This window comes from Anabas testudineus, chromosome 7 (genome assembly GCF_900324465.2).
Source record: "Anabas testudineus chromosome 7, fAnaTes1.2, whole genome shotgun sequence".
Lineage (NCBI taxonomy): Eukaryota > Metazoa > Chordata > Actinopteri > Anabantiformes > Anabantidae > Anabas > Anabas testudineus.
The window spans coordinates 21,609,019-21,632,492 of record NC_046616.1 but is presented as its reverse complement, the minus strand read 5'-3'; the positions used below and the strand labels follow the sequence as shown (position 1 = coordinate 21,632,492).

Genomic DNA, 23,474 nt, shown 5'->3' with positions numbered 1-23,474 from the left:
TGAGAACTCAATTGGTAAAAATTTTTTTGACATAGCTGCTGTCTGATTGTAAAACCATTCTCACCCAGACACCATAAATGCAACATTATCATCTAGAGGAAGATATGACACATTCAGTTTGCATGGAGAAAACCCGTCATGACATCCAATTTGCACAAGTATATCATGATAATGTCCTCCAGGCACTGTATAAAGACATGATCAGTGTTTGTGTGTCTCTCCTTCTCCTGGGCAATAATTAAGTTGCTAAGACAAACTATAAATCATGTGGAGGAACAGCCAGAAACAAGTAAATGTGTATTCAAATCTGCCACTTTCAATTTAAAGCCCACTGACAAATCAGTGAATCATTCACCAACCGAGCTATTATTCCTATTAGCAAATAAACCATATGTTGTGCCCTAAAAATCCGAAATGGAGCGGAACATTTGTTTTTCCACATAAATATTAAAGAAGATAGATTGATAAACTGGTTTTAGTGGGCAGCATTCAACATTTCCATTAAAAAAAGGCTAGTTGAGGCTAGATGAATGAGATAGTTACTCCAAACTTTTCCAACCTGCATCTATTAATAAAAAGTACTTTTAATCAAAAAGTAGAAACTGGCACAATAGTTCCATTAAAATGTGGAGCAATGCAGCTTCTCTCGTCTTCTGATTAGTTTAATCCATCTTTATATTTAAATAGGAGACTGTTCCTATAAAATACAATCTGGTGGAATTACAAGCAGTGGATATAGTGTCAATCATCAGCTCAAGCAAGGATTGTCTGAGATTATAGTTATATAATTATTAATAAAGGTGGTACTTATGACAAAAGCAAAGAAAAAAGTTACAGCAGGTAATGTAGTTACAGAGTGAGAAAGTCTGTGTGTGAGGAAGATGTTGGGTGGATGGATGGCTGAGAAAACAATATAGAGATTTTAAGCAGGGATCATTTTATTTCACCTAACCGAATAGCTTTTATGCATGAACTAAAAAAAAGTTTTTTTTGAGCTTCTTTGTAACCAAATAGTGATGATAGTGGTTCCATGATAAAAAAGAAAAGTATGAAAATAAAAGTAGAAAGTATGCCTGCTTCAAAAGATTCCTATTAGATGAAGGATAACTAGAAGAATAGACTTGACCTGTGTGGTCGATTAGGTTGAAGTACTGCTGATTTAATGTGAATTTTGATATTGGCTGATGTGTCTGCAAGTGCACTGGAAACAGATTTTGCAAATATACTGTGTGATGACATATATGATGCATGGTAAGAAGGTTCCCATGGAGACAAGAGGGTGAGAAAATCCCTTTCTGCTCTTGTACACAGTAATTAATAATTATATTATAAGGGATTTACATGGATCACTTACAGTTCAAGCCACAACACACTGCAGTGCATCGAATCTACCTTTCATCTTCTTCTCCGCGTGGGGGACAGAGGGGACGGGGACGGTATCACAGCAACAGATTTGTTTGGGGCAGCCTCGATATCAGCAGGACTTGGACTTTGGACTGCTTGTCTCTGTTTGGAGTAACTTAGGCTGCTGTGAAAACATCCAAGGCATGCTCAAAACATAATATAGTCTGCAGGAGCCTGGCATCCCTAAAAGAGAGTCTTGCTGTCTGTGAGTCTCTACAGGTGGCCATGTTTGGAAGTGCTGACAAACAGAGAAGAAAGACAGAATGCATGGGGTCCAGGCCGGTGGCTGGCTCCTTGCCAAAATGTCACATCCTCTTCATAGTTGTGCTCCAACTATGGTCACCTTTCATAACCATGCTTGATTGCATATTTTTGGAAAACCAGGAAACGTTACAGTTTGAACAATAACTGTGAGTTGTTTTGGGTTGTATGCCCTGCTTAATGTGAATTTAGCAAAGAATAAGACTAAAATATGTTTTTTTGTCAATATGTTATCACATTTTGATCTGGTCTCTATTTGTTTAAAGAACGCCTGTACACAGGGGGGATTTGCTTAAAGCCATCACCCAATGAGTCAGTAACTATGGTAGAGGAATCTCATAATTAAGGCCTTATTAAAGCTACACAGTGCAACTGTGTTGTTTTACAGGGCAGACTGAAACCTCACAGATTCACAATGGGGGCATTCATAATACCTCACTTCTCCAAAGGAAAAGAGAAAAAGCAGTTGCTCTTAGCATTTGGGCAGATGTAATTGCAATCACTCAGCTTGTCTGATGTTGATAATGGGGCGATGGGAAATTCCTGTCAGAGTCGTGGCGCAGGGTGGTTTCGCAACCAATTTGGCACTCTCTGAGTTCCACTGCAGGGCAGCGAATGCGTTACGGCATGTTCACATAGCTGTCATTAAACAGATTTTTCAAAAAATAACATAAGGCAATTAAAACACACAAGCGTGTGCCATTCACCTATTTCTTGAGCAATAAAAAAAGCAAATATTATGTGACATGTACAGTCTGCCATACATGCATAGTTTAACACATTGAAATATGAAACAAAAAGCAAAGGGATACAATTGAGCAATTCAGTCACCTATTGTACTGTACACTGTACATTTCAAATGTTGACTGGTATTTCATGTGAAAATTAGGCTGTTAAATAAATAAGAATTCATATTACCTGGTACCTATAAACATTGAGTAGTTCATCTAAAAAATAAAAAAGCAATGTTTGGTTTCCAAGCAAGGAGCCCGTTCCTGTCTGAAATGTGTGCTGCAGTAGGTGGCTGAAATAGCAAGTGGGTGCAACGTTCTTGTGGTCGGTTCTTGGGTACAGTATGTGACACTTGGCATCTCAGCAATGCTTCCATGAGAGGCCTCTATTATAAGACATTTTTGCAATGATGCTAACAAGCACAATTTCCTGGCTGGGCAACAAGTATTGCTATAAAGTCCAAGATCTTATTATTAGTGCCCCGTGAGACCACCCACGAAACAATATATCAACATAAAATATTTTTCAATAATCACCAAAGAGCAGTGTGCTGTGATGGACCACTGCTACTTAGTTTTAATTAAACTCGAAAGCAGTCTAGACAAAAGGTTATAGCCATTATGTTTAGCTCCCTGAATATACTGTACAATGAATAAAGGACATGCACAGTGTCTTATTTCAAACACCAAGATTTTTGTATTTTGTTTTTGTAATAATCAGATATTTTGGATAATTCTTTAATTTAATCTGTAAAGAAACTGTAACAGTAATTTTATTCAATAGATAAAGGTGTTTTCCTTCCCCTGAGCTAGTGATTATAAAATCATTATATGCCGTTTATCTGAATAATCATCACTATTGTGTGTAGAGACAGAAAGACTTTTAATTTCAAGTATGTACAGAATATTATGGGTAATAAAAAGATATAATTTTATTATAGCAATAATCTGTGGTTTCAACAGAATGTAAATCAACACGCAATTGATACATATTTTCAAACATAAATACCATATCAACTTTCAATACTTTCCAAAGATACTTGTCTATCAGTTATGATAAATTACAAACAACTATATGTCAAGAAAATAATAAAATACTGTAAAAAATAAAGAGATAAATGATAACTCAAAAGGCACTGTAAAAACGTTGTGTATACCAAAAAACTTTACACACAAAATTATCTTACAATCAAAAAGTGTATGTGGATTTGTCCAACTGATTTAAACTAGACTAAAGGCGTAATCACATTATACCAGGTTTAACTTGGGTTTATGACTTGTGTATTTGAATTTCCACGACAAATTGGACTCATAACATATCATAGCATTAAAATATTGGTGCGAAGATTAGAGGGTGGATACCTGAAACAAACCCAAAGAAATCTGTCCATGAAAGTTCAGATGGAAATCACGTTTGGGCTTGTGAAACCGATGTTTGGACCAGTGGGTCTTCCTCAGAATCAAGCACGAGGGATGCACAAAGTCAGCCGCGCCAGGCTCAGGCCAGGTTTGGCCATCACACTCGAATCGGGTTCCCACAGAAATATGAGGCCCGAATCACGCCGTTATAAAAAATGCAGCTATCAAATGTGTTTCAAAAAAATCCCTTTGAGGTTTGTGAAATGTAAAACTACTGCTAGCATCATGATTAATGCAGCTAATGCGGCATCACAGTGCCATCAGGGGTTGGAAATACCGTACTAACCCAACGAGAGCCTTGTTCTTCTACGGTAATGTGAATACGCCCTTAGCGTCTACAGCTTTTCTAATGTTGATTTGAGACTGTACTTTGGCAAAGCATCAGTATGATAAATGCTCAGAGTAACAAGGCTAACATAATAATGTTTCGCAGTTATACTGATAACCATGTGTATCATCTTATTTTAGTGTGTTAGCCTGCTAACATTAGTTAGCATTCTGAGATGAGTTAGTCCTTTAGACAGGGACATGGATGTGTGTACAACATCTGATGGCAGTTGGGAAACTTCACTCCAAACTACAGTTGTCTGGGATAGCCATGGTAGCCGAATGGTTAGACTCATGCCATGTTAGCATATGATTTATGCTTTGAGTCCAGTTGGGCACCTTTGCTCTATGACAGACCCCCCACTCTTGTCCCATGTTTCCCATCTGCCTCCTTACTACTATAGAACAAAAGACAACAAAACTTAAATAAACACAACTGTCATTGTGAGGTCATCTTGAGGGTGAGGCTAAATGAAAAGTCTGGGGATCCCCATTAGGATACATCCTCTGGGAATTATGAATGTCTGAACATAACTTCAAGGCAATCTATCTACTAGCTGAATGTCAGTGTTGGACTGACAATGACATATAAGCTCATGTTGCTAACACAGATGCAGTGATTGTTGTTGTACAAAATGTGTAATTATGTATGTGAGCTACCATTATTTCCATGATCACATGAGGCCATATTGTGTCATTTGTGTCAACTGAGCATATTTCCAATGTCCAGTGTACCCACACAGTCTATGTACCATATAACTTATATAAATGTGAGATTTAATCTATAATAAAAAATAATATAGTTAATGTGTATAAAATAGTCATTGTCATGTAGACAAAAAACATCAGCATGTTATTATATGTATCACATAATACTTTTTATCTTCCCTTGATTGTCTATCTATCCAGAGAACATAAAAACATTACAATTTAATTTCCCAAAATGTGTTCCGCAACCATGAAGGCTGTATTCAATGCTTTATTTTGAGGTTATTGATGAAACATAAGGCGTCCAAGATTCTAAGGGAAGTGGCGGTGCCGTGAAAAACAAACTTGGTCCTTGAGTTCTTCACATTGTCCTTTAAACATCTGACAGGCATTCGAGTCAATGTCAGCCTTCCTTCCTTCAAACCGCTCCACATTGCCCACAAGCAATCAGTTGAAATTAGAATTTTTAAAAAATGGCACCAGTGGATGGCTTGGATGAAGCCCTGTTTATGAGCAAAGCTATACACCAAGCAGCATGCCCATGAAATCCGAACCGTTCTGTATTGTAATGGAAGCACCAGCTGCATTATCCACAAAAATGGAAGTGTACTGCCCAGCCTGCAGAGGAAAGTATAACACAAACATAATACAAAATGTAAAGAAAAAGACAGCACAAGTAAAGATATTTTATGTTTGGGTGTCTTTTTGCATGCCACATACCTGTAGCTCCAGTAGCCCCTGCACACAGACTGTGAATATCTTGCTGTTACTCTCCAATCCAACAATCATCTCCATTGAGCTGCAATCATATAAAAAAAATCACGATAAATACTGTGACCTTTGTAAACTGTGACCTTTGCCCAATATGCAAAGAACTAGTTTGACATTTTTTTGACATTACAAACACACTAATTTGCTTTCTTAATGTTGGGTGAGAAGATTGATTCTAGTGCCAATTAATGGTATATAGGTACATATACTCTATATTTGGAAAGAACATAATTATTATAATTATAATTATTATTGTTTTGTATTGTTTAATAATTTGAACAAATAATCACAAATTAAATAGTCAATTTTATACTGATTGGCAATCTGTTTGCAGTCAAGAAGTCTGACGTGTGGAACCCATAGACATCACAAGATACTGGGTTTCTTCAACTGTGATATTCTGCCAGGTCTTTCCTGCAGCTGTCTCCAATTCTGTTTAGCACATGGTGCAGATGGATGACAACCCCAAGAACACTGTGAAAGCAATTCCAGACTTTTTTAAGGCAAAGTGAAATCTTCTGTAATGGCTGTCTATCAAAAGTCAACTATCTGACCTGAATCCCATTGGAAACTGACCATTTGATTTATAGTTGCCATAGATAAGTAACAGATCACTTCAAAAACAGGTTATACAGTACTATGTTTATTTAAAGCTACAGAATGTAGCTTTTGTCAAAAAATAAATAATAGTTCCAAATACGTTCCAAAGTCTTTTCTCCTTAGGTTGTCAGTTTTAATCAATCTCTTATACCTGAAAGGATGTTCAGAACATGGTGGAGTGTAACAGACGGTGGGAGGGAATAACAGTGCAGGGAGAGGTAGGGTTGGCCAAAGCAGAGTGGAAAATACACTTCTGTAGATTCATTTAGACATAAATGTAAAAATAACTGTTGTTGCTATTTTAGTTTAAGCCAAAGTGTTGTATAAACAGCTCTAATGATTATGTCATTAAAAAATCCCACTAACATTTATAATAATTCAAACAACTTAAAATCTAGTCTTGAAACAAAGACCAAATCCCCATATGCCCCAGATATTTGGGGGCTAAACTTCACACTTCGTCAGCAAGTTGATAGATCTTTATACCTCGTTCAGACTTGTCTGTAATAACAGCAGTAAAGAGAGGACTGAACACTGTAGAGGTCTTACACCACATGGATTACAATTTAACACTGGCTTCAGAAGAGGGTGCTGGTGAGGTCTATGGATCAGGAAGGCACAACGCTACAATAGTGTAAGTATACGTGCTGCTGTTCACATTTCAATTTTACCAGCAATAGTTGTATAGCTGATTTATCTTACCATATGGAAAGTAAATATTCATTCTACTTATTTTATGGTGCACAGGGTGTTCAACATTTTGTAGTGGTTAAAATTGTGATGTTGAGTGATAATTGTCATCCACTATATAGTTAACTGAAAGTATCCCACCATGCAACACTAAAAGTAGTGTATATTCCACATACACTACTTTTTGCTGTCAATTGCACAATGCACTGGTGCCCATTTTAAAGATAGGAAATCTACCATAGCATGGGTCAAACGGTTATCTGTGATAATGCTAATATGATGCTGATTGTCAATCTTACTATTGAATGAGACTAGTGCACATTACATAGGGATAGTGATTTTGGCCCCAGCTAATGTTAGCTAAGTTAAAATTAACTGGCTGCAGGCAGTATCTTTGTATTAACCACAGACTTGGCAGTGGTGTTCATCTTCTGATCTAACCCTCAGCAAGAAAATGAATAAACGTATTTTGCATGTGTCGAACTTCTCCATTAACAACTCTGTACCACAGAGTCTGTACAAATGCTTGTAGCATCACTGCAGACTTTAACCACACAGTGAGAGGGCTGGCTCCTGTTAAGTGGAAAATGCTACATTTTTATGGCAAATCAATCATGTTTGTCCTCACTCCAACTGCCATCACAGTGAGGTTCATTTCACATTCTCTGCATTTTCGTGTGTGGGAGGGGGAGACTGGCTGGGGCTTTGGCTTGAAAAAGCTAAAACCAAGAACTCTTTTGGGTCGGGTAACCCATCATAATAATATTATTTATACGTTCCCCTCATTGTACCACACTATAAGGGAGGCTATGGAGCTCTGAGCTGTCCAGGGGAGACTTTAGGGAGCAATTTATTTTAGCAATTTTCACTGACTTTATGTAAACAGAAATTTTGAAATGCTGGAAAGAATTCTGGACTGCTCCCAAGTGCATTTCCAATTTTTTGCCATGTAGCCCTGCTCTGTATCATGTACTTCATTATCTGTCTCCCACATCCCAAACAAGGGCATTTCACTGCTGTGCTGCTGAATATTACAGGATGCATTACAGGATGAAGTGTCAAAGGTGAGTCTATAAAGATTAGTTAGGCGACAGGGACGAGGGCTTTAAGTAAGAGGACATTTCATTTAAAGACCTGCCCTGCTTTTATGCAGGAAATGCCAAGCTGGTTCCACACAAAATGTACCAGACAACACCTTTAACAGCTCATAAATTGTGGAAGTTAAGGCAGCATTAGACACCAATAAAATATCTCATGAAGAAAGTAAACAATTTTTCAAAACAGGAATGTTGAGAATTTGTAGTCAGATAAATCCCTAAATCAATTTTTATTGGTGGAAGGCGGGGGTATTACTGACCTACATGTGTCATTGCCATTACAAATGAAAACCACATGGTGTTACACTGGTGTTAGGGCAGAGTTTGATTCAGAGAAATTACTGCTACAACATGTTCAACAGCGATACTGAATACCTACGTGTATCTGTGGCAGAGTGATTCGATGCAGATCAGCACTCGAACATTGTCCCTGGCTTTGAGTTGACTCTTGCTCCTCTTCACCTCATTGTGGTCTGTAAGGAACCGAAATATTCTCAGTCACACATGTTATTTGACATTTATGGTTGGCATTTGTTCATCAATAGTTATTCAACGTACATACAGTACTGTATATTCTGGAATTAAGTCCTTATATTACTACAATATTATCTCATTGATATCAACCTCACTGTCTACTCCTACAGCTGAATCAGACTTTGTGTTGCTGCTAATGTAAACCAAAACCTAAAAACATTAAGCTGATGAAATACAGGTGACTTTTATTGTAAAGCACCCATGGGAAACGTGCTTATTACCAACATTAGAGGTATCTCAGGGAGGTAACCGAATCCTTTTGCATGTGCCATGAAATCAAATTAATATTTCTTATGGCATCATATGGAAAGATAACTAACTGACTTCTTTAGTAAAACAGCGTGTGTGTTTGTTTGACTGCGCTATAAACAGCTACACCAGTTGCTCTGAGGCTTTATTTCTGACAAAAAGTTGCTCAGGTAGAGTTTGCTGCCCCAGATAACTTTAAATAAATAAAATCTTCAATCAGTGTGCATGATTTGTGCACACACACACAGTAGTAGTGGAGTATTTTCAGTATATTCTGGATTATGCTGATGAAACTGCATGGAGCTATCCTGGGAATTAAATTTTCCATCTCCACTGAGCTATTCGGTACTAATAACAGGGTAAATTATCCCACATTAACAGTGGCAATAAAACTAACAGAAGGACGAGGTAGTCAATCAACAAGCCCACACTGTCAGGCAATGAGGTGTAATTAGCCTGCAAAAGGCTTCGAGGCCTTTGTATATGTAACAGGGAAGTGACTCTTATTTACCTATGTGGACATTAGCAGAGAACTGGTAAATCCCTGTGATGGGAGCCGTGAATCTCCCTGTAGACTGGTCCATTCCTGACCCTCTGAGGAAGGCTCCTTTAGCAGGTGGCTGAAAGCACAGAAACTCTGAATTAACAAAGGCTCGGCTTTGTAAACCTATGAAGGTTTGTAGTGTACACCTCAAGGGCACTATATGCTTCTTATTTAACCATCTTATGGCATGGTGCAACACCTCCATAAGGCAGGAATGGTTTGTAGACAGTCCTTAGGCGAATTTAATTTTAGCTTACTAGCGCTGGCCTTATTAACTAGCATGTTAACATCTACAGCAGCAAGAGAAATATGTGAACCTTTTGGAATTTAATTTGCCATAAAACGTGGTCTGACCTTCCTCTAAGTGAAGAGTATTAAAAATAGAATATGCCTAAAATAATAACACAAAATTATTCTGATCTTTCATGTCTTTATTGGACTCCAAAACCTCCAAAAAGCTAATTAGAGTCAGGTGTTAGCATGCCTGTGAGAAAATTATCTTGAGGGTGTGGACTAGAGCTTCTTTCACTGACAAAACCTCTAACTTTTTGAGGTTTCTCCGCAAAAGAAGATGCTTATGTGAGCCATGCCTCGCCAAAAAGAGCTTTCAGAGGATCTATGATCAAGAATTGATTAACTACATAAAGCTGGAAGGGGTTACAATGTGATTTCAAAGACTTTAGAAATTCACCAGTCTTCAGTTAGACAAACAATCTACAAATGGAGACACTGTGGGACTGTGGCTACTCTACTAAGAAGTGGGCGGCCAGTCAAAATGAACCCAAGAGCACAACAAACACTTTAATGAGGGAAAGAAACAACCCAGAGTGACAGCCAAAGATTTGAAGGCATCGTTGGAACTGGCTAACATCTGTGTTCATGAGTCTACAGTAAGTAAAACATTGAACTAGCAGGCACTACATCTGGCATAAAAGCGTCACTTCATATCATCACAAAAACCTCATCCTAACTGTAAAGTATGGTGGAGGATACATCATGATTTGGACCTGCTTTACTGCATCAGGGCCTGCAGCTTGCAGTGAGAAAGGATAAGATGAATTACCAAGTGTATCAAAATTTTCTTCAGCATAATGTGAGAATGTCTGTACGACAGCTTAAACTCTGTAGAAGTTGGGTGATGCAACAGAACAATAAACAAAAACACTGAAGCGAGTCCACAATAGAATGGCTTCAGAAAAACAAGAATCATCTTTTGGAGTGGCCAAGTCAGAGCCCAGACCTCAAACCCATAGAGATGCTATGGAATGACTTGAAGAGAGCCACACACAGGAGATGTCCAAAGAACATGACAGAGCTAAAGCAGTACTGCCTGGAAGAATGAGGTGAAATTCCCCCTGAACGATGTTCAGTTCTGATCCACAGCAACAGGAAGCGCCTGGTTGAAGTTAATGCTGTCAAAGGGGGGTACTGTGAGGTTTTTATGGTTGTTCTGAATAAAGTCATGAAAGATCAGCCACTGTAGATTTGCCAACTAGCTTATCAAACCACATAATTTGTGGAGACATTCATTTTTCTGACTTTTCTTTAGGTGTAATAATTTAATCACCTGCCTCCTTGTTGGCTCCTTTTCAAAGCCATAGTAATAAGTCTTTACCAACCTAGTGCTTTGTTAGCATGTTTAATACTTCATCAAACCCTAATCCCTCCCCCTCCAGCCTTGTCAGTCCATCCTAACATGGCATAGTTCTTCCACTACAGCATACTGTTTCAAACTATGTCTATTTCTGTCCTCTCCACACTTTATTCCAAGGCAGAGACAAAGTGCCTTTTGTATGCCGCCCAGAGGGTGATGTGTAGAATTGAAAAAGTCAGTATGTTTGACTAAAGAGCCAGTCTCAGAGTCTCAGAGTGGCACCGAAAGCTTTGCCAATGCCAGCAACCAGTGAGTGGATGATCCTCTCATAATTCCTCCACATACAAACTAAGTGATGATTACCAAACACTCGCTCTTTCAAATACAGTTAAGCCAAAAAAGCAAATGAGTTTTAAACAAACCATGTAACCATGCAGAGGAGGATTGGCCAAAACTGTACTTTTTCAGCCACAAGCAGAGCGCAAAGCTAAACGAGTTCATAAACATTTATTTGGTTTCAAACAAACATACTGTCTGAAAGTTCTGGAGCTCCACTAGAGTCTTTTTGTCGACCACCACAGGTCCCTTGAGCTTGCAGTGGAAAGCCTCTTCTATTCGCCGATAGGTCATTCCCTCTAGGGTAAGGAGAGCCGTAGGTAGCTGGCTGGGTCTGGTCTGTCTGTCCAGTGCTGCTGCTCTCCTCTCTGTAGCCTCTGAAAGAAACACAACCAGTTTATTACAGTGCAGAATGAGTTAACAGTGATTTCCAAAATACATTGATCTGCCATGGCTGTGGTGGACATGGCTCAGCATGGACACTCTGTAGCTCTGCAGACCCATATTCAGCAAGTGATGCACTTTGCGCTCTGACACCTGATGATCATGGTCAGCATTACATTTTGTCCACCACAACATAATAGCATCATCAAATACTAAGATATTGGGGGTGTAACAATTCAGATTTTTCCAAATCCACTGTTCAGTACATACCTCAGTTTTTATTTTGATTTTGTTTTTTAAAGGTTGGGGCACTATGTTCCTAACTTAAAATTTGCACACAAAGAAATAGCAGATTTCCAGAATACTTTATCAAATTTGGGGGTGTCAGGGAGTCTAAATAAGCAAGAGACTCCACTGCAAGAGAGGTGTAATGTCTTCAACAAGATGGCAGTAGGTTAGGTGGTAAGATGGAGGATGTGTGGCGCAGTTCTGCAGGACAGAACTGTGTAACAATAGTGTATATGTAGAGGTTTCTGTCTGGGTTTCAGAACCCCCCCACCTCTAAAATATATAATATTGTAATAATGATGTGTAACATAACCATAGTAATAAAGACATAAGATTGTGTATATTAAAATATTTAGCCGTAGATTAGCTCTGAAAAATGAATAACCATGTTTATTAAAGTGATAACATGTCTGGGTTAGAAAATGATCATGTTTTTACCTTTAATCATCTCTTTAAACTCCTGAAGAAGAATTTCCTGGGTGACTTCAGCGCCAGGAGAGCCAGGAGGTCCCTGTGGGCCAGGAGGACCGGGAGGACCAGGTGGACCAGGCTGGTGGAAGACAGATGTACAAGACCTTCATTTAAAAACCACTAACCATGTTTATCTTATTTACAAGTCACTGTAGTATATAAGGTGATCTACTGGGTTTACCAGAGGTCGTTTGCGTTTGCGACACTTTCCAGGGAAGTTACCGACAGGCCTTTTGACAAAGTCCATCCATGATCCCAGTGGGTCCACTCTCTGATTTTCAGAAATCTGCAGCAGAAAAAGGGCACAGGAAAAGAACAGTGTGCACATGAAGATTTAGGCCAACACATGATGGATATGAAATCCAAACTCTAAAGGAAGTTACACAGTAGCAATGCTAAATACTTTAAAAATGTCATAATACAATTGAGAAGATAAAGAATATATTATATTATTATATTATATGTGTGTATATATATACACATAGGAAAGCAGGAAGTGGGAGAGTGTTTTTCCAAAGCCACCACACTATATTCTTTTACCACAAGCACATAAAAGTGCTATTTACCAGTTTAATCATGTTTTATTTTGAAATTAGTTAGCCCAAATTAGGCATACCTACAAAGCTAAAGCCACTGAGTCATTATTTCTTCCTTTAAACCGTCATTGGAAAAATCTTTCCCTAAGATACAATTAAGTGGTGCCAGACACCAAGGAAGGTCAAACAGGGAAACCTCTTTTCATTCTGTTGGTCCTGCACTGTTGACAGCTGGGCCACTGCTTGAAAAGAAATGTACATATATCCATCCACTAGTTCACTATGCTGAGATGAATGTAAACAAACCATGTTTGTCATGGGATTTGTTTTGGAAGCACATGAAAATTTCCATGAGCCTGTCTGTGAAAAGTCAGTGTGCTCACGTGAGTGTGATGTAGATCCTGTAGACTGCAGAGCTCTCTTACTGTAGTTTATAACAACATATAGAAAGAGCCAACACTTCACTGGAATTTATTTTATTAATGCTGCCTGGTTGAGTAATGCAATGATGGAACATTTAATAAACAAGATAACATGTATATACATATATATGTAGTATATAGCTGATTTACGAGTGTTTGTCTTTTTCCTAACCTCACGTTAGCGTGATCTTCTTATCTGAAACAACTCGCTTTAATAAACGACTGTTAGGAAGATAAGGAATTCACTCCGGGAAGACTTCTGGATGCAACTTTGTTCTGCACAGTGAAGCTGGCGTGTTTTCATTTCAGTACAATGTGAGGCTCAATGAATTCCAATTACAGTGAGCTTGAATCTTACACTAACCCTTCCCCAAATGTCAAGTGCCTTCAGTTAAGATAGAAGAGGAGATAAAGATGAGCCATGGAGGTGAGCTGTCTGAAATGGAATTTGTTTAGGTTTGGCAGCAGGATTGGGATCACTTATCTGCAAAACTAACATGCCCATTTCTTCACTGTTAGAGACTTGCCTTGTGTTCCACTGCAACAAAGTAACTCCTTGTTTGTCTTTTCAATGTAGTGGAATTTTTTTTTTTTTTTTTTTTGAGTTTTATATGTTGGATTTGCAGCAGCCTCTTTCTCTTGCTGTGTGACTTTCTCTTCTCTTTGACAGCAGACAAAATAAACAACTTAACAAGCGCTGCGCCGGCTGCATGTTGGATCATTCTGTGTTTTTGTTGTGATTTTGAGGCTTGGAAGGAGATAAAAGCGAGACTGATCTGGTCAAGACAAGAATACTTGTGTGCTACTCAATAGTGTTTTCATAAAACTGGGAGCCTGTTGGATAAACTGCTTTTTCTATTACTGTGTACATTTTTCATATTTGTTAATGCGCCAGTTTTGTAAGCTTTCAGCAATAGTTCAATATTTTGAAACACTTCAACCTGCAGCAACTGAGCAGAAACAAGCAGTGAACTCAACACTGAAATGTCAGTTTTTGAAGTTGATATGGCAAACTTGTTAGAGGTGTTTATCTAGACACGCTGCTGTTAAAGAACAATGTTAGTATTCATTTGAAGTGTGAAAATGTAGTAGTTTAGTGGTTGGTCTTTGAGCTCTGGTTTTGGTCCCTACCAGCTCCTCATGGAGGCATCTGACATTTAAGCTGCGTAAAGCTAACTTTTGCAGAAACCAGTACCTGAGTGGTCCATTCAAAGTTCACGCACAAAATAACAGTCTGAATGACAGTCAAACATGTTGCATCAATGTAACATATTCTACTGTAATTTCATAAGACCAATATTGAGAAGATTGGGAAGAAAGTAGCAGAGTAGATTGATTAAGACCCACTGCAGATTACCTGGATCAGGTTTGTTCAGAAGCAAACAACTTTGAACCATACAGCTGACAACTGACCACTCCCAAGTGAGGAATATGATGGGTTAGATTCAAAGGCTGTGCACTCCTTATGTGAGCTAATCAGCACTTGGATATAGCTTGATATTCATCGTACAGACACAAAAGTGAGGTCCATCTTCTCACACGAAAGAGAAAAACTTCCAAAATGGAAGTCAAACTGTTCCATTAACACACAGCTTCTGTAAGCTTTAACAAATACGGTTTTATTATTTTGATGACAGGGACTGCGTTGTGTGTTGGGATTGTACAATTCCATGCCTATGGCATAAGTGGTATATTTCCATGGGACTAATAGTAAAAGTGTGAATCCTCACTTCAGACAGTTCAGTGTGATCTAAATTATCTAAGCCAGTGTTGCTATTTCCAAAAAAGTAAAAAGCTAACATTTGTTCACTCGCTTATGTCAAGATCATTGTCTTAAAGCAAGTTGGCCCACACATGTAATTTATAATTACATATCTTAGTGCTACGTAAGGATAAAAACACAGCATATCATTGCCAGGAAATCAGCCATACTCTGAGCGTGTTATCCTCTTTAACACACGCCATTGTAATTAAACCATTAAAACCTTGCCCTCAAGGATTTTCTGTGCTCAAGAAAGAAAAGCTATGACGATGATAATTATTACCTTCCTTTTTGAGTACAAAAATGGCAGCAAATCATTATATAAATAATCAATCATCAGCTTACAAAATACTATACGTTTAACAGATTGTGTTTCTCTGCTGTTAGAATGTTAACATACATGTGCGACAGCTGGGATGGCTCATACATCTTGCCAAAAATAGTTGTGATTCATTGTGTCCAGGTGAGTCTCTGTCTCGACCAAGAACTTCAAACACTCTACACATGCAGACATGAAAACCATATTGCTTGATGACACAGAAAACCTGTCTCTCACTTGCTGCTGCTGACCGTGGCGATAAATAAACTATGGATTCCCTGCATAGCTCTGTATCGGCACATACAAGTTGCGAACAAAGTGGGGAGTGAGCACATCCAGGAATCAGCCTGAGACTTGACGAAGAACACCAGGGATCTGGCTTTGATCACCACTGATGTGTGGGCGCCTCAATGTGGTCTCATCTGTCAGCAGGTGTGAGCGCACGCCTTTTCCAGCACGGACCGCGAGAATTTGTCAGGTAGACTGTCAAAAGGTGAGAAACTTTAAATCTTGTAGACAGTGTTTATGCTCAAAGACGGGGCTCTAAGCCATGACACAATACTGAAGCTAAGATCTTGAGAAAGAGACACTGTGTCCAAGGAAGAAGTACTCATACCTATTTGAAGTAAAAGTACTAATACAACAAAGTAGAGGGCTTGCATTTAGAGTTTTAGTTATGGATAGCCCAGTGTTATAGGAAACATACATATTGTCAAGAATAAGGACAATATCACTCTGTTGTCTCTTCGCTATCACTATTTCCAGCAGCAGGTTAGCTTAGCTTAGCATAGAGACTGGAAGCAAGAGGAAACAGCTAGCACTAGCACCTACAGAGCTCTTTAACTAACTATAACTAAAGTCATTTCCACATATGCATGCCAGACTATCTTCAGACGATCAGGTCCGGGCATTGTGTGGAGTTGTGCGTTCACACATGCAACACACAGCAGGAGAAAGTCCGCATGATCCCTCTCAGGGAAATAGTCCATTTGGTTTTAAGTTTGGAGGGGTAGTAAATTTAAATTTCACAAACTTCCCTTACTTTGTTATTACAACCTGATCATCGTGCATCCTAACAGGACTGTTTCAACTTGGACGATATACATTATAGCTATTAATCCTTGACATTTTCTGAAATATTGGATAATCTTACCTCTTAAACTTGAAATGATATCACACCTGGAGTTAAAAAGGGAAAATGTGACAGGCAGATACCACTGTTCTGCACGGTTGACAGGCCGCATAGGTTGGGAACCACTGGTTTACTCTTATATTGTGATTATAACTATGATTAAGTAAAAAAAAAGTGCAATACTTATGTTTGAAATATAGAAGGAAATAGGTATAATCTAACATTAAACTGGACACTTAAGTATGTCAAACTGTAAATATACATTTAACCACTTATTGTGCCCTGTATCTGTGTGCTCAATAAAAGTGAACAGAGATTTTATTAATTGTTTTATTAATCCACAGTTTGTGTTTGGATATTCTGTATCAATAACTTTTGACCATTCACAGAAGAACATCTAATACCCAGAAAAGAATGATTTGGGTCTGCATTAATAATCCTCTTACATGCACTGCTTTAAGCGTATTTGTCATGTACTGTAGTTTAGGGAAAATTAAGTTCAATTTATTTGAAGCAATAAAATGGGAAATATCTCCCTGGGGCAGCATGCCACCAAAAACACAAACACAACTGTTAAAACATGTCTCTGGGGCTGCAACCAGACACTGAAACTCTACTCCAGTGCAGGCAGCTCCTGAATTCTTCCATGTGCACAACAAAACTTATCTTATTTTCACTTATGTCTTATCTGTTTTTTCTACCTGTTCATACACACGAGACGACGTGAAACTTTTTGCCGCTGATAAAAATGTTGCACAGGGAGGTTTAAGTTTGGGCAGGATGATGGAGAGCTTTCTATAATCCTTTGTTTTTACATCTCTGTACTGCTCCCTGTGCAGTCATCCATGCATGGGTGGATGGGCCTAACAGGCCAATCCCACCCCGGGAGGCAGGCATCCCCAAGCAGTGCAGGGCGAGGGGATCCTGCAAACCTGCGTGCATCCCAATCGTCATGCATCCATCCCTGTGTTCCCCACCACTGCACTTCACAGAAACAGACTGCCTTGAGGATTTATCGCTAAAGAGCTGAATACAGTTAGGCATGCAATGTTGACTCTGTTCCTTCTCACTGTGTTATTACTCAATTGGCAAGTTCTGTGTGCAAAAACATAATTACTCTATCAGTCTATGAGGATGCTGCTATTAGTTCAACAAATGTTTCAGGAACACCACTTGGAAGTGTAAATTAAATATAGTTATTATATTTGGCATGCTTCTTCAAATATGGCCTGATTTTAAATTGGTGTTTCACTGTTGCCCAAACAAAGTTGTGTTTGTTATCATGTGTGAGAGAAAGTGAATAAATTTGTGTTTATACTAAGAAAAACTATGACTACAACTATGTTGGCTTCCTTTTGATATAAATAAGGCAATTTAAGCAGAGAGAATCTTTGATCACTGTGTCGCATCTGTTTTGTGTACAAATTACAGCTTTGAAATTGAAGTGAGTGCTCATTTACCATGTGGTAGGTGAAATGAGCTGTTGAAAAGCACATCTCAGGTTTAGATTTGTTCCAAGGTCTGACTTTGGGCACAGTATGTCAGACAGGGAAGTCATTAGATCCTTTTAAATGGTGCATTTGTGGTCTTGTGTTATGTTAGATAGGTGCATATTGTAGTATATGAAGGGAAGTAAGTGAAGAAAACTAATAAGTAGTAACTATGTTCACAATACTGGCTTTAATGCTTTTTATGTTTATGGTTCACAATCATATTTGTAAGTGGCATGCATCCAGCTCTGTTGCAGTTCTAAACTGACACGCATCTGCGCGTGTGACTGAAATGTGAGCCACATGCACATCTATGCAGTTCTCCGTAATTGTCAGGAAAATTTTAAACCCCTCCATCTCTGCTGTTGCTCTGTTTGTTTTTACGGGACTGTGAGAATATGACACTGACTTTTTTGCACTGACAACAGGCATTATGCACATGTACAGTACATAGAAGGGAGATATTAAAACACAGATAGATTAGATTGGATATGGATTGCTATTAAGATCACAGATGAAAGTATCCCAGACCTCAATTGAAGAAAATATCTGACCAACTTAATCAACAACTGTAAATATACATTCACTGGTCACTGTATTATATCCACCTGTAGAATGTAATGCAAGGTTAAATTCATAGTTTTTGTTGAAACTATTGGACAGGTGATAATTCACTGCTGTATTGGATCGCATTAGATTGTACAGGTGTAGCTAATAAAGTGGCCAGTAAGTGTGTATTTATTTATTTGTTTGTTTGTTTATAATTAGCTTCTCACATCTGTACAGTTAACATAAAGCCAGTTAGCTTAGCTTAGCATTAACAATGGAAACATGGCGGTTAGCCTGGCTCTGTCCAATAGCAAGAGAATGCACCTACAAGCACCTTTAAAGCTCACAATTAATACCCTATATTTCATTTGCTTAAACGGCTGCATCACTGATTTTCAGCTTGGAGGTTTTGGTCTTGGTTGACATGCTCTGACACTACTCCTCTGAACCGAAGACTAAACACAAAACTACTAGTCCATGACCATTAAAAAATAAAATGTCTTCTCTTGACAAATATAGTTGCTTTGTATGTGAAGCCTCAGTGGACCACTTTACTGTAAAGTGGACTAAAATCATGGCTTCAGGAACATGACCAGCACATGATAAGAATCAGGCAAGATTAAGGGATTTCTATAAATCTGGCATCAATCTGAAGCTATTACAAATGAGACAAAATCCAAATAAAACACTCCCTCTATGTCTGTGAGGTGAACACACACACTATGCTGTTTATTTTTCTTCCAAATCTCACATATAATGATAAAAGACTTTTTATTATTAATTTCGCTCTCTTTTAAATGACTTCATTAGGTCATTTAAGGATGTTAAATAAGCTTTTTCGTCATCTCACACGTTGAAAGACGAGTTCATTTTCATGCAGCACAGACTAAAGGTGGTTCACACTACTGGTAGTGTATGAGAAGTGTGCGCTCTCACAGTGGTCGTGTTTCCTCTGGGACTCAGGCTTGTCTCTTATGCGTAATGTGTAGGGTGATCTAAAAGGACCCACACATTGCTGCATTAATCATCACTGGAGATGCGAGAGAGGAAACAAAAACCCTCACCTCGGGCTAAACCCAGCCATTACTCAACACGCCAGGCGTGATGTTTGACTTGACTCCCTCAATTACAGCCATCGCAGATCCCTCACTGCTCTCAACAGTGACAGATTCTTCTCATCCTCGGAGTGGGGAGCAATAATGCTTTCAAATCCGTAGCTTTGACATATTACTCTGAAACTGTACAACGTGACGGTTCACAGAGATCACAGTTGTTTGAAATGTATTTCACTTATCATCTCATTTTCAAATTTCCTGCTGGAATGCAGCGGATGACTACACCCTGCCAACAGCCCACACATGGGATTGGTCAGATAGAAGGCAAATGCCATCATAAGAGCTGTTTCCACTGTTTCCACTGGGCACAAGGGAAAAAAATGTAAATGTGGAGTGTAAATGTTTGGCTTGTTTGAGAACACACATTTCTTGCCAGGACAGCTCCAATAGATGTGTTGTTTTTTCAAGGACCTAACAGACGTGTAATAGGATAAACTTAAACTGCCCAAGAAAAGCAGGTTTACCACTTTTCATGTTGTGTGGCACTCTTCATCTACTTCTTTTTTTCTCCAACAGAAACCTTGATTGAGTGGCACCAACAAATATGACATTGAGTAAAACCACTTCCACAGATGTCAAGCCCAAAGCTCGGGTTCTTGTCAGAGGTGACAATGTTTGGCAAAGACACTATCTGGCATAACACTGGGTCTTAAGAGTAATTATGTCATTACCCACTGATTGTGGGAGATGAGATGAAAAGAATGTTAGAGAGGGAGGCGCAGGGGGCTAATCCTCGCCGAGGTGTTCTCTTTCAGGACCCTTTCTATGGGGCTTTGTGAGGGGCTTACACGGCATGCTGCCCCAGTTTTTGGGGCCGCACCGCCCCTATCGGATGTCCCAGACACAGCGGAGTCAGACTAGGCCTGTGAATGACAGAATCAATGAGCTGGGAACAACATCGCCATAGATCTTTAAATATCTGCCCATCTAACTTTCCCAGGAGTTACATCACGGCAGTGGGCCTGTAACAGACCTCAGGGGAAATACTGTTTGTGAAGACACTCTGCTCCCCAAGAGAGGAGTGAAATCCCAGTGGGGTCCAATCTTCTGCAGGCTTGAGGGTTGACATAAGGTCATCCTTCATAGCCGCTGCTTTTACAGGGCAAACCAAGTCAAATAAACACTGCCAGGCCACAACCACCTACATTGTGTTCTTAAAGATACAAAGGAGACCTCACTGCTTGGTTTCGGGAGGGGAAAAAAAAGCAATGGAGGTTACTGTTAGGAATCTGCAGACTGGCTGCTGGTAGGAGCTGAAGTGATGGCTGGTATATAGGGCAGCAAGAGTTATAGGAGAATGCCAACATAATGGGTGGGCTGAAAGCAAAACAAATAGCCTGTTGGAAACCCTCACAAATATGCAACACCAGCAACAAACCAATAAATAGCCGAGTCAAGGGCCAGCGAAATGGAACTGTACCACTGTAATGCTACTTGACCAGAGGAATTTATTCCTAATAAAAACAACACTGGTCTTCAATTACAGAGTTTTCTTTTTTCACAATTCTCAAAACGCTACATGTTTTAATTTTTTTATTTTCTCTTTTCTCGTTCTGTGCGACTAAATTCGCTGCTGCTGTGAATGAAAATCTTCTCTCATTTTATCTTTCAACCTCTACTGTGTCTTGGAAAATTGGTGTCAGACCGTGCACTAATTGATGCATCGATCAGCCCTTAGATGTCCACATTCCTGGCATACCTCCGGAAATCATCCACTGAGAGTTTCACACATTGTGGTCCATCTCTCTCTCTGAGGCTTGACCTAGCAGGACACACCTGTCCTGTCCTGACATCATTCTAGCCTCTGTTTAACCTGCTGGCAAGGAATCGTTTTCCTGTATGCAATATTGCAAAAAAGTAGTTAAATGTAACAAACGTAAGTTTAAATACGCAAAAGAAAAACATCTAAAATTTTTTGCTCGTTACCTTGATGTTCCCCCCGACCTCTTCGCTGTTGGAGAGAGTAGCATTGTATGTCTCCGTGTGTTGTGGAGTGGCCTCTTTTGGCCTCTTTCTCTCTTTCTTGGCATCCACCCCATCCAGAAGGACGCACTGAGTCCAAAAAACTGCAGCCACCACAGCCAGAGGCCCAGCCCCGCACCGCATCTTCACGCTCTTTCAATCAGCACCAGAATCCCTGCAGAAGCAACCCGAAACTTCAGAGGAGGACGGGCCCGTGTGATTAGACAGAAGCTGATGATGCCCACAAGGCTCAGGCAAACGCAAAGTCCCAACGAGAAGAAGGAGACCAGAGGAATGCAGCTTCAGGGACTCCCTGTCCAGGAGACTGTCAGGCTGACTGCTGCCGTTGTTGCTCCCCTCTTGATGAGCTCTCAGACAGCACAACGTTGCAGGAGCACTGTTAACTCTAGCCAAAAAGCCAGGAGGCTTACTCAACTATGAAATGTGTCAAGCAGAATGGTCCAAGGGAATGACAGATCGGCACAGATCTGACAGCAAATAAACCCATTAGTGAGATTTTTCACGCTTTCTGCTCTGTTGGGGGGTGAGGTGTGTGTGTGTGGAGGGAGAGGGTGGGGTGCAGGGGGCAAAAGAAGAGGCAGAGAGGAGGGGCGTCCTAAGCTGAGGGTGGGCCAAGGGGTTAGAGATGGATGTCAATATTCTTTTTTTTTCCCCCTCTCCCTGCTGTCGCCTGCTGTTTCTCACACTGAGCACTCTGGATCCAGTCTCCAGCAAAGTGGTGTGGTAGCTGGAAAAGCTGCAAGATCCACAAACAACAGTTGGGCTTTCTCAAAAAATAACAGTTTAGCAAATCATCTGTCTGGCAGCACACCACGCTCCCACAGGGACGCGGAGTGAACAATGCCCGAGAGGAGACGGATGGGGGTCCGGTTTTTGATCTTTGCACAACCTTCTTCTCTTCTCCTTGAAGGATAATCTGGTTCCACACAAAACAAATCAAAACAAGAACTTTACAGGTACAAGTGTGCTCTTCCAACTTCTGGCTGACACAGCTCAGGTGCTCTCTACTGACTATGCCAACATGTCCAGTCCAGTTTCTCTTTTTTGTCTGCTCCGTTGCACTCCCAGTCCCCCTGGTCTTAGCTGCTGGTTTGCTCTCAGACTGAGCACACAGGAGGGCTTACAGTGGAGTTTTATCATCACCCTTTCTCCCTCCCTCTCTCTCTCTCTCTCTCTCTCTCTCTCTCTCTCTCTCTCTCTCTCTCTCTGTCTCTCTTACTCCACTCCCTCTCTCTTTTGGCAACCTTACTGGCTTATTTAGCTCTGTTTTATCTCATAGATGAAATGCTTAAGCTGAAGAGGTTCTTTGGCAGACAAGTTGTATGTGTGAGTGTGCATACGTGTGTGCGCCCACAAGTATGGAAATACAAGCATGAGTGTGCGGTGTGTATACTGTAGTCATGTATCTGTCTCAGAGTGTCTGTCATTTTGGCTTAGCTGGCTCAATTATTAGCCTACTCTACCAAAGCCCTGTGTTTGGATCCAAACACAGGGCTTTCAACTAGAAACAAATTCATATACTTTTTTATGGCCTTAGGGAACTATGTTGTATAATCCATTGCCAAAGAGTCCTGACTGTACCATATACCTTATTGTGTACATGTATGTTTTATTCTCTGCTGATGCTCAGCATGTTCTTGCTTTTCTGGATGCTCTAGTAGGAAAAGCGTTCAGAAAATAGCACACTTATATTTCAAATGGTGTAAATTGCAGGTTTCAGTAAAAAAAAAAATAATAATAATAATAATGTGTATAAAT

At 39.6% G+C, this 23,474-nt stretch overlaps 1 protein-coding gene across 1 annotated transcript; it reads right to left on the bottom strand.

Annotated features, from left to right (window-relative positions):
- Positions 1 to 3,313: 3,313 nt before the first annotated feature.
- Positions 3,314 to 22,807, bottom strand: c1qtnf12 (C1q and TNF related 12). The gene is made up of 8 exons (XM_026366830.1): positions 21,660 to 22,807; positions 12,590 to 12,694; positions 12,376 to 12,487; positions 11,461 to 11,642; positions 9,303 to 9,411; positions 8,388 to 8,481; positions 5,571 to 5,649; positions 3,314 to 5,468 (listed from the first exon to the last, which is right to left on the bottom strand). The coding sequence occupies exons 1-8, from the start codon at positions 21,837 to 21,839 to the stop codon at positions 5,370 to 5,372; spliced, it is 960 nt and encodes a 319-aa protein (XP_026222615.1). The 5' UTR covers positions 21,840 to 22,807; the 3' UTR covers positions 3,314 to 5,369.
- Positions 22,808 to 23,474: the final 667 nt, after the last annotated feature.

Bases quoted from the DNA above. Each gene is read 5' to 3' on its own strand.
- c1qtnf12 (XM_026366830.1), bottom strand. From the start codon at position 21,839: ATGCGGTGCGGGGCTGGGCCTCTGGCTGTGGTGGCTGCAGTTTTTTGG. The intron at 5,650-8,387 runs GTAGGTATTCAG...ATATGATTGCAG, and splicing joins TCACTCTGCCACAGATACAC to CTCAATGGAGATGATTGTTG. The intron at 5,469-5,570 runs GTATGTGGCATG...TTTCCTCTGCAG, and splicing joins AGGGGCTACTGGAGCTACAG to GCTGGGCAGTACACTTCCAT.